The 15,153-nt window shown below is 43.6% G+C and overlaps 1 protein-coding gene across 1 annotated transcript in view; it reads left to right on the top strand.

Moving 5' to 3' along the window:
• Positions 1-10,251, top strand: part of sugct (succinyl-CoA:glutarate-CoA transferase) — a 61,101-nt gene extending 50,850 nt beyond the window's left edge. Inside the window, exons 13-14 of the mRNA XM_079754758.1 lie at positions 412-475; positions 10,033-10,251. Of these exons, the coding sequence (XP_079610884.1) occupies positions 412-475; positions 10,033-10,196 (228 nt within the window). The 3' untranslated portion in view covers positions 10,197-10,251. The remainder of the gene's footprint in view (positions 1-411; positions 476-10,032) is intronic.
• The last annotated feature ends 4,902 nt before the right edge of the window (positions 10,252-15,153 follow it).

Raw genomic sequence — 15,153 nt, 5'->3', positions numbered from 1 at the left:
GTAGCTCAAATGAGGAAGTCATTCACAAACACACATTGAGAGAGGCCTTTGCCTTTAATAACTGATAGTGGCGCAAAGAAAAGATACCCCCAGGAACTGTGCCTTACCTTCACAAAACCAATCACCCATGCAGCCCTTCTTCCGTCCCTTCTTGCAGCCCTCGGCCCCTGCACAAAAGCAGGTGTGTGTGTGCGTGTCTGTGTGCGTTTGTGTCTGTATGTGTGTAGCTGTTTGTGTGTGTGAGTGCATTCATGTGATCTGATTCTTAGTCCGGCCAAGCACTTGAACTGAATTGTGGAATTTCCAGATGTGGTATTTCTCCTTAAATGTTCGGAGAGAATCTTTTTATAACTGAAAAGGAAGAGATCCCATCTGATTTGTTTGTGTGTGTGTGTGTGTGTGTGTCTGCAGGTGAAGCACAACAACCTTATTCAGGAAATGAACCATCCTACTGCGGGACCAATCTCTGTGCCTGGTTAGTGAAACACACGCACACATACACACGCACACACGCAGCATGCAAACGAGCAGAAGGATGCATACATCGCATCCCAGACTATCAAAGGATAATTTAAACAGGGCTTCTGTGTTCTCCGTCACACGCAGACAGATCAGGGCCACAATCTTCTGGATCGCTCCGATAACGTTCCCGTTGCACTGCTCCAGTCACTCCCGCAATACAACGCACAGGAGACTCACCCTTAAGAGAGGAAAGCAAAAGAGACACATCTTTGGCATCAGCGGGGACTTAAAGACCAAAGCTTCAATAGACATGAGAGGGATCTAAAGCATACTTTCTGGACCTAGTTTTCAAACATGTCTGCTTTGGATGATATCTTGAATGTGAGATGTCACGAGGGAGCGTTATCGCAGTGGAACAATAAAGGAGAAGAGAGCTATGGAAATGTATTGAGACGCTGTTGTATAATGCGTCACCCTAGCATCTAATGATGCACAAATTGATGCATGTATGTAAGAGGAATTTAAGTAAATATAGAAAGAATACATCAATATCTGGCTATGAAATAAATAAATAAATAAGCCATATTATACGATATAAATTAGTCAATATAGAAAAAAAAAAGTATTTATTTCAGGGGACTTTTATTTAATAATTCCACACTTATGAATTTCAGGGGTTTTTTTGTGCAAAATTCCATATTTATTTCTCAGCTCTTCTTAATTCTATCCACTATAATCAAATGATTGGGATGTGATTATCTCACAGATTCAGACCCTATCAACAGCGCTGATTATACAGCAGCACTGAATATGCGAAAAGCCTCCACATTTCTAGCGAATGGAAGGACATTGGATAGACCTTATAAAACATCCACGATACTCCCGTGTCCATGGGGATACGGCCACAGGTGTGTGTGATGACGAGTGGGGCCCCTGCCCACAAGTCAACCTTCAAAGTCGGGGCCGCCATGGGCAGAACACCTCAGGCTGGTCCTGACGAACGGCCCTGCCTCGCCGCTCAGTCAGTGGTCCACTCTTGGCGAGTGTGAACGTGATCCTCACATGAAGACTCAGGTTATCCGTGACTGTACGTGACAGGAGCCAGTTTATATCAAACCGGCTCCTGTCCCGAGAGATTAAACGATAGTTACTCATGTATATAGATTATTTATATTTATTAATATGTTTGTTTCCTCATTATTTATTTCAGGATTAATTTCATAACTATATTTATTTAAATAACTGCCATATTGGCATTGAATTGTTGTCATGAGTAGTTTCAGTGAAGCACAAATAAGAGCGGCCATACGGCCGCCCTTATCTCACTGTCATACTTAGTTGATCTTACTATCATACTTACTTACTTAGTTTGCTAGCTTAGAGAATTGATTTGGCAAATTTGTGCAATTTGGAGTAGTAATTCCACAGTTGGACAAATTTCACTCATTGCACATGTAAGGAACTAAGTCAAGATATAATTTCCATATTATAACCCATCATAAATATGTACTAAATAATAATAACTAATATTATATTAATAAAATAATGAATTCAATATGATTCTGAAAAAAATCTCTCTTTCTCAACTGTAACTTTTTTACCTGTTCCTCATTCTTCCTCCCTCTCTGTCTCCCTCTCTCACTCTCGCTTACTCTCGCTTTCTCATTCTCTGTGTGTCTCTCTCTCTTGCTCTCTCTTTCTCCATCTCTGTCACACTCAATTTGTAAAAGGATGTTTCCAGGAAAGAGAAGACGTTTTACTTTGCAATGGGACGGCATAATGAATGTCCTGCTGACAAACGCAAACACACGCACACACACACACACACACACACACACACTGCTATGCACACACACTAACATCCCTTCGGGATCTTTCAGTTATGGATATCCTGCTGACATAATAACAAATGTTTATCATTCAAACCAAAAGATCCTGGTCATCATCCCAATACACACACACACACGCACGCACGCATGCACACACACACACACACACACACACACACACACACACACACACACACACACACACACTCTGACATAAACTCCGGTACACTCCTGCATGCATATGTACTCAAACCTACGTACAAAATTACTTAAACCACAGCATGGACATTAACTCACACTCATACTCATCCTCTCTCTCTCACACACACACACACACACACACACACACACACACACACACACACACACAAACACACACACACACTGCCATCCACAAGGACGTCAAGCTGCCGTGCTTACTTGATGGATCTTAGCGTCTTTCCTCTACAGGAAGCTGTTTGTTCAGCAGCATTCATAATGAACATACCCTTTCACTCTGTCTACTTGTCTGTTTACTCTCACAAATCATAAAACCTCAAATCCAGGTGAATAGGGCTTCTTACTTACTTTGTCTTCATATCTTTTTCATCCAATCATGTCGAAAGAGATAGGTGACTTTGAAGGCGTAATTGGCTATAAACAGCAAACACAAACTCTGCCAGCACTATTAAACTGTAAAAAGGTATCTGTGTTGTTATTAATTGAACACCGGCACTGTAGAAATACACTTGAAATCCCCTTCCGAAAGCTACATCCGCTAGCACAATGCAGTTTCCTTTATGTTGATTATCTCTGTAACAAAACAGCGAATGAATAGGAACTCTGCCCAGGAAAGGTTCTGGTTCTCGGCCCAGGGTCCGTCCTTCCCCAGAAGTTGAACTTTAACACAGTAGGATTACTGGATCAGTTTAGGGTTAACTGCATGTCTGTCTGTATACCTGTCTGTCAAGATTTAACCTCCTGTCCTTTGTCTGTCTACCTGTCTTTTCACTGTCTGTCTACCTGGTTTTGTGCTAACTATCTGTATTAAGTAGGGCTGCGCGATGATGACAAAAGGATAATTGTTATTATTTCGACTATTTATTTAGATTGTGATCATTTATAACGATTAACAATTGATAGATTTCACTCATTTGCTGTGGCGCCTACAGTATTTCAATAAACGGCAATAATAAAGCAATTGCTGAGTTGTAACAGTCTGTAATAAGATGTGTATGAGCTGACCGACTAAGGGTTATCTCTTTGCCAACCTGTCTCCTGCCTTGTTTCTGCTCAGATATTTATAAAACTATCTGTGTTTGTGTGTGTGTGTGTGTGTGTGTGTGTGTGTGTGTGTGTCTCCCTAGCCCACCGCTAGTTTCTCTGACAAAGAAGGAAGACATGTAATGAATGGCAGCAGCTTGTATGTTGCACTTGGTCACGGACCAGGAAACAGCATTGGTGTGTTTTCAACAAACCTTCAGGTTGTGTGTGTGTTGGCTACTCTGTGCTTGTCTGTGTGTTGTCAAGGGTTGCTCAGCTCCAGCAGGCTGTCCTCTCTGTCTCTCTCCCCGTCCTGTCTGTCTCTCTCAGTGAGACCCCCAGCAGGCTGTCCTCTCTGTCTCTCTCCCTGTCCTCTCTGTCTCTCTCAGTGAGACCCCCAGCAGGCTGTCCTCTCTGTCTCTCTCCCTGTCCTCTCTGTCTCTCTCAGTGAGACCCCCAGCAGGCTGTCCTCTCTGTCTCTCTCAGTGAGACCCCCAGCAGGCTGTCCTCTCTGTCTCTCTCCCTGAGACCCCCAGCAGGCTGTCCTCTCTGTCTCTCTCAGTGAGACCCCCAGCAGGCTGTCCTCTCTGTCTCTCTCCCTGAGACCCCCAGCAGGCTGTCCTCTCTGTCTCTCTCAGTGAGACCCCCAGCAGGCTGTCCTCTCTGTCTCTCTCAGTGAGACCCCCAGCAGGCTGTCCTCTCTGTCTCTCTCAGTGAGACCCCCAGCAGGCTGTCCTCTCTGTCTCTCTCCCTGAGACCCCCAGCAGGCTGTCCTCTCTGTCTCTCTCCCTGAGACCCCCAGCAGGCTGTCCTCTCTGTCTCTCTCAGTGAGACCCCCAGCAGGCTGTCCTCTCTGTCTCTCTCAGTGAGACCCCCAGCCTGCCTCCTTTCCTCCATTTTCCTCTTCTGAAGTCATCTAGTGTTTCCCTCCTCCGAGACTTCATTTCGACTGACAATAATGCAATACTATTTATTTTTTTATTTGTATCTACAATTTACAGTGAAGGTATTAATATACTGTAATAATGTGCATTTAGATATTTTTAGGTCATTAATGTGCAGGTAAGCGCGGCTCTTTTCTAAAGAATGCCTAAAGGTTGACTGCTGGACACTGGGCAACAAACTGTAACTTTCCGTCTGGGATTCGAACTCCCTTACCACTAGACTATCCTGCCCCTAAATTATCTATTTTTATGCTTGATATCTTATTTCTGCTACAGAGGTGACGAAAAGGAATGCAGTAAAATCTTTTGGGCATTTTTTAAGGCCAGGGGTCCTTACAGATAATATTTAGTAAACCTGTAGTCTGGCAGAAAGTGGATACCATAGTTAGAGTAGTTGGATAAAGTACTCTTGATGAAGTCTATGAAGTAGCTCCCCCATATGGTCTAGTGAGAGAGGAAGTCATCTCGTGACCCCCCAATCTATTATGGGTTGTCGTTACTCCCTTGGATGTGCGCTGATGTCTCCGAGGTCAAATGTCACGCTGTCGGCATGCATGCTAAGCAGCCCCATGTTGAAAAGACAGACAGAGGATGCATCGAGGTCAGACCGGAACGATAGACAAGGTCAAAGGTTGCCGTAATTAAAATGAGATTGAGAGTGAGGACAGGGGAGGAAACGGAGAATCAAAGGAGGGCAGGAAGTAAAAAAAAAGAAGAGGAGACATGGAGAGAGGGAAAAACAGAAAGGGGGAAGTAGAACGCTAGAGAGCAGGAAAGACAAGAGAGGTACACATGGGCAGAGGAGGGCTTTATGGATCCCATGTGATATTTTCAATAGTTTACTGTGTGTGTGTGTGTGTGTGTGTGTGTGTGTGTGTGTGTGTGTGTGTGTGTGTGCGTGTGTGACCGCACGTACCACGTGTGCTTTTGTGTTTGAATTGCATGAATTTATTCTGCAGTCTTACCACATCAGAGGCCGTAGTAAACAAACACACACACACACACACACACACACACACACACACACACACACACACACACACACACACACACACACACACACACACACACACACACAAGGACATAATTGTAGCATATCCATTACATCCTTCAATGCATTTCCATTCCCTCTGCAATCGCCCTTAAGATTTTAAACCAACCACAATGATAAGCACAATATTCCCTAGTGTGTCTGTGTGTGTGTCTAAAAGCTTGTTTCCATAGTTATCGTTCAAGGCATGTTAAGGATGATTACAGTCTGCTGATATTAATAGTCCTTAAAAATACTATACCAACTTACTAAGATATACGGAAATTGAACAACCCTTGTTGTAAAATCATTTATTAGCATTTCTAGGTTAACAATAGCTGGATGCATGGATACATGGCATGATACAGGGCTGCCCGGAGGATAGATGGATGGAGCGTTATCCAAGACCCTAATTGTATACCCAGACACCCTGGTCATGTGGCTGATTGGTTGGAAACGGAGCCGCTGCTTCTCATGCCCAGTTTTTGTGCAAGTGGTAGATGAACGATCCCCCCACGACCCCCCGATCTGTCACCCCCTCTGGACGCACTGGCACAGGGACAGCGAGGTGAAAGGATGCCCAGTTTGCAATACGGAAAGATTTTGTTTGGTTTCATCAATCAATGAATCTGTCAAACTCAACACAGTTGTTTCTCTGGCCCTCGGATTACAACCTGGAACTCCAATGTAGCAACATAGCTGTGTGTGCGTTTGTGTGGAAAGTAGCCGTCGCCCCTCAGAGTCTAAGAACAATCACACAAAAGCATATGCACACAATAGAAACACAGATTACATACGGTATCATTAGCTCACATATGAACATGTTATGAATATAGACCGGTTTAAATATGCAAGTTATGTGTGTGTGTGTGTGTGTGTGTGTTTGTGGGAGTAACATTTTAGCTAAATTAATACGATCAGCGTGTTCCATAAAGTGGAAGTTAGGCGAGCTTCTCCCATTCTCTCCTCTTCTTCTCCTCTGTCATGGAGTGGTCCGAGGTGTGGTTGGGGGTGATGGAAGTCAGCCCCTCCGCCCCCCCCCGACAACGCTGTCTAACAAGGGTTCAATTCCCCGCCTCAGGCGATGGATAAGGCAGGGCACACGCGACCCTAAAAACGTTTGTGTTCCTGGATGCTATTTCTGAATACGTGCGCGTGAACATGCAAACATGTGAGCGTGTGATGCTGATAAAACATGTATGAGGTATGTATGTGAGGCTCATTAAAGGGAAAGAAGGAGGGCAAATGTAAAGAAGGCGCAAGAGAGGAAGGAGGGAGACACTGGGTGGATCAAAGAGAGAGGACTTCACAGATGACGGCCCTGACCCACGTTTCCACCCTTCATCTACCCCACCCTTCAACTCTCCCTACATACGTCCCCTTTCTCCCCTGCCTCTCTCTCTAATCCCATGTGCCATTATACAATGCAACTTGCTACTGAACTTCATGAACTGAATGATGTTTTCAATAATCTCTTCATTGAATGTTGTATGCATGTGCCTGCTTTTGGAATGATGTAACAAGTCCAGAATTCAGAATTATTTTCAGCTACTTTTTCCAGAATTCCTATTTGCATGTAATAACCTGGAACAGCCTTGGGAATGCCTCCCCAGGGTCAAATTCTGTACATACATATACACTTCTAGGAAGCACAAATATATACGTATGAGCACACACACACACATTAAGTCCAATTCAGTTTGTTAGTGGTCCAATAGTTAAAAAGTCCATAAACTTTCTCTTCTCCTCTTTGCTCTTCATTAATCATCTCTTCTCATAACTCATACCTCTATTATTTACAGAGTGTCCAGGTATATATATATAAATATATATATATATATATATATATATATATATATATATATATATATATATATATATATATATATATATATAGATCTCTCTCACACAAGTCAAGCGTTATGTGCACAAGTCGCAGAGTTTTGTATCTTCCGCAAGTAGTGTGCACGTGTGGTTTTGTATTGTGTGTGTGCATCTCTCTATATTGGTCTCTGTCTCTACTCGTCTCTCTATGACTATCTCCCTCTCCATCTTTAAAATAATACATTGGATACCAAAAGAATAATCATTAATCACCATTTTAAAAATAAAATGTACTTTTCTTAAAATACATTTCAAATTTAAATTGAGTCTCTCTCTCTCTCCCTCTCTCTCTCTCTCTCTCTCTCTCTCTCTCTCTGTCATTTGGCCTCTGGTCATTAAGAACCATGAGAGGTTACTCTAACAGATGACTGCTGCCATGGCCCTTGTGGCCCTGGAGTGGACCTCCAGGCTGCACTGGGGCCTCCCACTGGCCCCAGTGCAGCTAGTGATCGGGGACATGCAGAGATCACATTATGTGAGATACATATACATTTGTCATGGTACATGGTGAAATGACAAAAATAACTAATGATAAGGAGTAATCTTTGAACCTATGCAGTGTGTATTCTTATTAATCTTCTTGTGATCGTGTGTGTGTGTCTCTGCTGTCCGTGTGTGGAGATGTGTGTGCGTGTGTGTACAATAAGACACATGTCTTTGAGGGACCAGACTGTTGAACTATGGAGGAGAGGAGAGATGGATACTTAGGATAGAGGATGTGGTTACAAAGAAATCACTCCATCTTTCTTCACAGCTGGGGAAACCACACACACACGCGCGCTCACAGACACACAGACACACACACACGTACACACAATTGTCCACAGGCATTTATATGCAAACAGCAGCCAGAAAGAACGAGAACACACACACACACACACACACACACACACACACACACACACACACACACACACACACACAGACAAACATGTTTCGGAGGCTGGTCTTGATGAAGACAAGAGCCAAACCAAGGGAACGAGATGAAAGAAGTGGACTAGAGGAGAGGAAGACCATGACTCCCAATGCACACTTGTGGTTTCACCTTGTGTGTATGTGTGTGTGTGTGTGTGTGAGGGAGAGAGAGAAAGAAAGAGAGAGAGAGAGAGAGAGAGAGAGAGATAGAGAGTGTGTCTGTGTGTGTGTGTTGTGTAAGACTCAAGAGCCATATCAAAACCATTCTTTTGTTCCTCAAAGTCAATCTGTTCTATCCGTTGTATATCCCTTTGGGGAAGTTGTGTGTTTGTGAGTGTACATGTGTGCAGGATTATTTGTGTGTGTATGTGTGAGAGAGAACAAACCTGTCACATTTACAATCTGCTCCAGTTCCCACAGTCACATGGCGTTAGATATCATGTACAACCGTTGTTAGGAGGCTGCTCTTACTTATTTCATTTAATTCTCTGGGCAAGTGGAAACAAACCCTTCTTCTGGTTAACTGAGCGTGTATGTTTGCGCCGTCATATTACACTGTTGTGTTTTAGGCTTAATAATTGCATTTGGGGGTACTACTAGAAAAGGGTTGTATGCCTGTATGTTTTAAATACCCCTTAGTATTCTCACACTGTTCATTTCTGCCAAACTCATTTCAGCATCTTTCAAAAACCATCTGATTTGCTGATTTTCGCTTTACGGCCCCCCTCCCGAGTAGCCCAATCTGTTGTGATTGGTCAGCACGCCCACTATGTTGTGATTGGTCGAACGCTTTGCGTGTGTGTCTACAAATTCACACCCCGAGAAGATGCATACATTGCGGGCAGCCGGGAGGCGGGACTTCTGCACTTCAGCAGCACCCACTGCAGTCTGAATTCACACTTACGAGTTTTGAGTTCATACAATCTGTTTCACACACTTATTGAGGGGCGTTCTCAGTGGGCACGAATACTCCCCCCCCCTCTGGGACTTAGATTTCTCTAGCTTAGCAGACGTAAAACACGTATACATATGTCATATGCGTCTAAAGCAATGGTAAAAGTCGAAAAAAGCATGATATCACCCCTTAATATCACAGGTGTACTGGTGTTATTCGTTCAGCTTTTGTGTGTCGAAATACAGCGGTTAGATTCTCTCTTTCTTCAGCTGGCTTTCATGGGAGGGTTTCGTACATTGCAGAGACTGAGACACTTTTGGTTGCAATAAACATTGTCTTTCCTGATTTGGGAAGAAACTTTGATGCATGGGTTCTGGTGCTTTTGCAGCAGAATGACCTCCAAAGAGTTGCAGTGCACTGTATGTTTTCCTGTCTTTGGGTCTTTATCTGTGTGTGTGTGTGTGTGTGTGTGTTTGTGCTTGCGTGTTTGAGTGTGCATGTGTGTGTGTGGATGTGTGTGCGCGTTCTAGTGTTTATTTGAGTGTGTATGTTTGTGTGTGTGTGGATGTGTGTGCGCGTTCCAGTGTTTGTTTGAATGTGTGCATGTGTGTCAATGCATTTTTGAATGTGAGCCTCTGTGTGTGTGTGCGGACAAGCACGTGCGCTCATGCGTGCGTGATCTTCACCAGACACATTTTTCTCCTTATTCTTCTCTAAACAACGTCAGCACATGTTTACTGTTTTATTGTTGTTGTTGTTGACGTCACCGCTGTCGGCGCAATAACCGCACTCTGATCTCTCTTGGTTGTCTTTATCCTCTGCCCCCTCCAGGTCCAGCTGTGCGTTTCAGCAGCTTTGAGTACAGCAGCCCCCCGCGTGCACCGCCCCTGGTGGGCCAGCACACAGTGCAGGTGCTCAGGGAGGCCCTGTCATACAGCGAGGAGGTCATCAGCGGCCTGCTGGCGGCCGGGGCCGTGGCCCAGAACGAGCTCTGATGGAGGCACGGCGAGGAGAGCGGAGGAGTGGGTGGGAACAACAAACATTACAACATCCGTGTCTCAACATGCCCTCTGCAGGGAAAAATCAAAAGAGGGGAAATCCTGGAAGATGGGCGTTTGTTTTGGTTGTGGGGATTCAAATACAGAGAATCAAGAATGCAGCTTTTGAACCAGTAACGACCGCAGGAAGTGAAACGAGTATAAACCGACACACAATGTCGATTGTGTAAAGGGAACTGATCACTCGGTAGAAACGGATCACTCTGTAGAAAATTATTGGTCTATTTTGATACAGTACAATCTAAAGAATCTGAGATTAATAATCTAAAAAAGGCTGAGAAAATGCAAATGTCACTTTTGGTTGATTATTAAATAAACAGTAATGAAGACACACCAACATATTTTCTAGATGTGCTGTGAGAATCTTTTTAATTTTCTATGCAATGGTTTTATCTTGCTTGGCACCGCTCAAACGAATTGGCCGAAGCACAGGGCCCAACAGGGGTCAACCAGGGCCCCTTTGGGTCAGGATAAACGTCTTTACTCTGTCACTCAGAACCTTGTCCGTTAACGCCTAGTATTACACACATGTTCACACATTGCAACACATTAGTGCATTTCTCCTTGTAAACAAGCCAACACACCCAGGGAAACACCCAGGCCTGACGTCTCCATACCCTCCCCTGCCTCCTGTCACTCTCCATTTCTTCCGCGACACACTCTGGTAAGCGTCCTTGACAGTTTGTTAATGGAGGCAGCCGCCTGCAGTCCGTCTGACAGCAGTCTGTCCCGTTGCGTTAGGGCTCTGTGGCGAGTCTTTGAGGCCACAGCGGCCATGAGAGCGCGGGGTCGACTCATGACAGCATGGGGCCGGTAACTCACTGACACATGATCTGCATGAGGCTGTTGCTGGTTGTTTAAAAGTTTGAAAGTGAGAAATAGGGATTCAAAGGTTGTTGTTTTTTTATATTGCTATTGCTTGATTGTGTATGCTACTGCTCTTTCTATACTCATAATGTTAATTTTATCATATGTTTTTTCAGACACACAAACATAAACAGTGGACAAAGAAAAGATAGATTGACTCTAAACTGAAGCTTAGATCTACCTGGCTCAGTTGAACGTTGGAATTAAACGATGAACCCTCTCTTTGGGTCTCGAAGCAACCAATCGCATAATGGGAATGTTTTTGTTAAAAAAAAAATCGACTGTTGGCCATTTTTGGTCGTAACAGACTTTGATTTACCCCAAAAAGCGGACCAGAAGGAACCCTCAGGAGCGATGAATCATCGACGACACGTCTTGTCCCTCACTGGAAAACGGCTCATCCTCTGAGTTCTTTTCCCCGTCTCTCTATTTCCTGAATAAACGTGGACGAGTTAAAGTGGAACGAGAGAGGGACAGAGACAGGGCCAGCACTGTGATTGATGACTCCCCCTGTGGATGTATTGTTTACCGATGTGAAGTCTCGCTGACGTGGTTTGGAACGCGTAGCGGGGAGGGTCTTGGGGGAGGGGAAGGACTTTTACGTTTTAGGCGCAGGACGGGGCGACCAATCAGGGAGCAGACGCAGCTCAGGTGTGTGATTCGTCAATCCCGGCGCTCTGAAAGAGCAGCTCTTATTCACATTTGGAAACCTTGTTGCTTGTAATTTTTGTTTGAAAGGTGTATCATATCTAAATAAATATCTCCCATACTTCTTATGCTCTGTCTTTGTCCGGCCAGTTAGACAATCTGGATGAATTGTGATGAGATTCCGTATGACATGATATAATTAGTCATCGTCTGCATATCTGTGCGGTGAGAGTTAATGGTTTTAAATGTTTTAATGACCCAATTCCTGAGCCGTTGGGTATAGTTCAACAGAGTACTCCTCCCGTATATCTCTATTTATTTTCTTTAGGTGTCCAAAGGTGATGTGTTGACGTGGACTAGACAGAATAGCTCACGGTTAAACACTTTCACAGCAGCCATGATGGATCAAATCCACAGTTTATACTTTTCACTTCACAAAGGATTTCTGTGAGTGTGTATGTGTGTGTGTGTGTTTGGGTTCATGTGTACTTCCTCGTGTAGGTTTTTTGATGTAAAGGTTTGCGTAAGCGTTTTAATGTAACTGCCCCAGAGGTCACCTATGTATCATCATGGTTACTATTGAGCAATAGGTTTTCACAATTAGTTTTCAATGGAAGTTACACTTCATACAGGTGTGAGTGTGTGTGTGCGTTGCCCTGTTAAAGCCTGCTCTAAGAAGTTTACCCCAGAGGTAAAAATATAATTGGTTAGCCTTTTATAGGTTAAAGGTCATAACATAGAGGGAAACCAAACTTGGCCTGACATGCTGTTACGCGGCATGTATTACGTGACCATCCCTGCAAACCCTTTTGATTGGACAGAACATAATTCCACAAACACTCCCATGATGCACAGCTGGTCGCACTTCATAGATGTGCCAATACGGCTCCTGGTTTATTCCTGGAATCTGTGTTTAAACGTCTTTCTTTCTTTCTCCCCGTTCTCTTTTTATCATACTTTTCTTTTCTTCTGAATTTACCGACCCCTGAATTTACTGAGCACATGTCGGAGATGAATTGAGTTGGAACCGTCCGCTTTGAGACCCCTTGATTGTGCCAGGGACTTGCCAAATGTTTCTCAGTAGCAGACCATGAGTTCAATATAAGTTGTGTTTATACGTAGGATGCTGTGCAGTCATTTGGGTAAAGGAAAATAACACCACCAGCCTTTAAAATAGGCGTTTAGGAGTGTTTAGTGTTCGAGATCTTTTCTGTTCTGGTTTGAATTCAAGGAGTAAGGGATAGTTAAATGCCCCCATTCCCCTGACATCTGTAGTGTCTTTGTCTGTGTGTCTGCGCGTGAGGAAAATCGAATTTTGTTTTGAGATTGACATTTCTTTCTCTTAAAACCTGTATTGTTTTACTGGGTTTTGTTTTACACAGCGAGACGATCTGCTATTGAGCTTTAATTTTGCCCTGCGTCAAAAACTTGTTAAACAGTTTAGACTTTATTGGAAGCAAGTGAGGTGAATTCCCTCATCCAAAAGAGAATAGAAAAGGGAATATATTGTAATATATTGGACTCATAGAAACCCAACCACAAATATACACACACACACGCACACACACACACACACATGCACACACATGCACACATACACACACAGGTTGTGGGGACTCCCTCATATGAAGTCTGCCGGGAGCATTTTCCGGAATCCTCTTCCTGTTTGGAGCTGCCATGCAGGCCGGATAGAGGGAGGGTGGGGAGGGGAGGGAGAGGAGGATGAATGGGAGGAGGGAGAGAGAAGGGGGAGAGGGGGGAGGCAGCAGGACTTCTCCAGCTGCAACAGCTGGGGAGGACATTACGGCCCTCACTGCAACGCACCGCCGTCCGCTGACCGTTCGTACCTAGACGCACACAGCCTAGACACACACACACACACACACACACGCAGACACACACATGCAGACACACTGACACATTCTTTCTCACCCATCCCTCTCTCACACACACGCACACATGCACGGTGGTCGAATATTCAGACCCTCACACCCCCACAACACCACCTGCCACCTCCGGTCGGGTCAGGATGCATTCGTTGCCCATCGACTCTCCAACATGTTATCTATTAGAAAAAAAATTCCCCTTTGTCTCTCTGTCTCTCTGTCTCTCTTTCTCTCTCTCTCTCTCTCTCTCTCTCTCTTTCTCCCTCTCTTTCCGTTGTCCTTCCTTTCTAGAGGAGAGGGGGAATATCAGGGAGGGAGAGGAGATGAATTCTGCAGGCCATCGGAACGATTGCATCAATGCATCGGAAGACGGAAGAATGAGAAGGGAGGGGGGGATCGTGAGAGTGAGAGAGAGAAGTGAAATAGATTAGGGAGGGATAGACGAGGAAGGGAAACAAATTGAAAATGACGACGAAAAGATGTGTGAACAGTCTCAATAATAGAAGACGACTAGTGGAGGCATGAGGCATGCCCCCACCCTCCACATCACTAGTTACCTCTTCTGCTCTCTCTCTCTCAATCCCTTCCTTCTCACACATCCCTGAGACCTGTTGAACAACTTACACTGTGCACTAAATTGACACGCCTGCCAAAATAAAGACTTTATTAACAGACCAGCACCCCGGTCTCAAACACACACACACACACACACACACTGTTCTCTTTCAAAGTGTAGTTTTCATTTCAATGTGAACCTTCTCTGAAACCACACAGCACCCGAGTATAATAACTATTTATTAGCCTACCACTCCATTAAAAGTGACACATTTTAAAGAAATTCTGCCTTGTGTTTATTCAAACTTGTAAAGGGAAAAAACTGAGATTTACTGTTTTTGATTCCATTGTCCACTTAAGAAAGTGAACTGCATTGAAGAATATAAATTCATTGATTTTGAATAGATCAAATTTCTTTTGATCAAAATAAAAAAACTATTTATAAATTCTTACAGGTATTGGAACATTTTTGATCAATAATCTTAGACCTTTTTTCTTATTTATGCGTTTACTAGTTTGATTTATTTCAATAATGATTTGGGATGTCAAATCAGTTATGTATCATCCAAATGGCTGTGTGATGGTACATTAAAATCGTGTTTTTTTTTCATCAAACTTGCCATAATTGATCTAACATTTTTCAACTATTATCTGCAGGTCAACTGAAGGCAGTCTTATAAAAAAAAGGTTTTCGTCCCAAAGCCATAAGAATTCCCAGACACATGAAGGAGTCTCCAAATAAAGTCTGTGTCCAGAGGCATGAAATTATTCCTCCACAAAGGTCCACAAATCTGGATGGATGGAAATTAATAAAGATTTGTATCCTAAAAAAACGTATAAATAAAAATACACTCGGCATATAATGACATTGAATTATATTGAGCACTGTTACCTCTGTATTGTATACAAATACAGAATTTTACAATAGATTCGTCAAT

This window comes from Pollachius pollachius (genome assembly GCF_949987615.1).
Source record: "Pollachius pollachius genome assembly, chromosome: 17".
Lineage (NCBI taxonomy): Eukaryota > Metazoa > Chordata > Actinopteri > Gadiformes > Gadidae > Pollachius > Pollachius pollachius.
The sequence above is the reverse complement of the archived record's forward strand: the minus strand, read 5'-3'. Positions and strand labels throughout refer to the sequence as shown.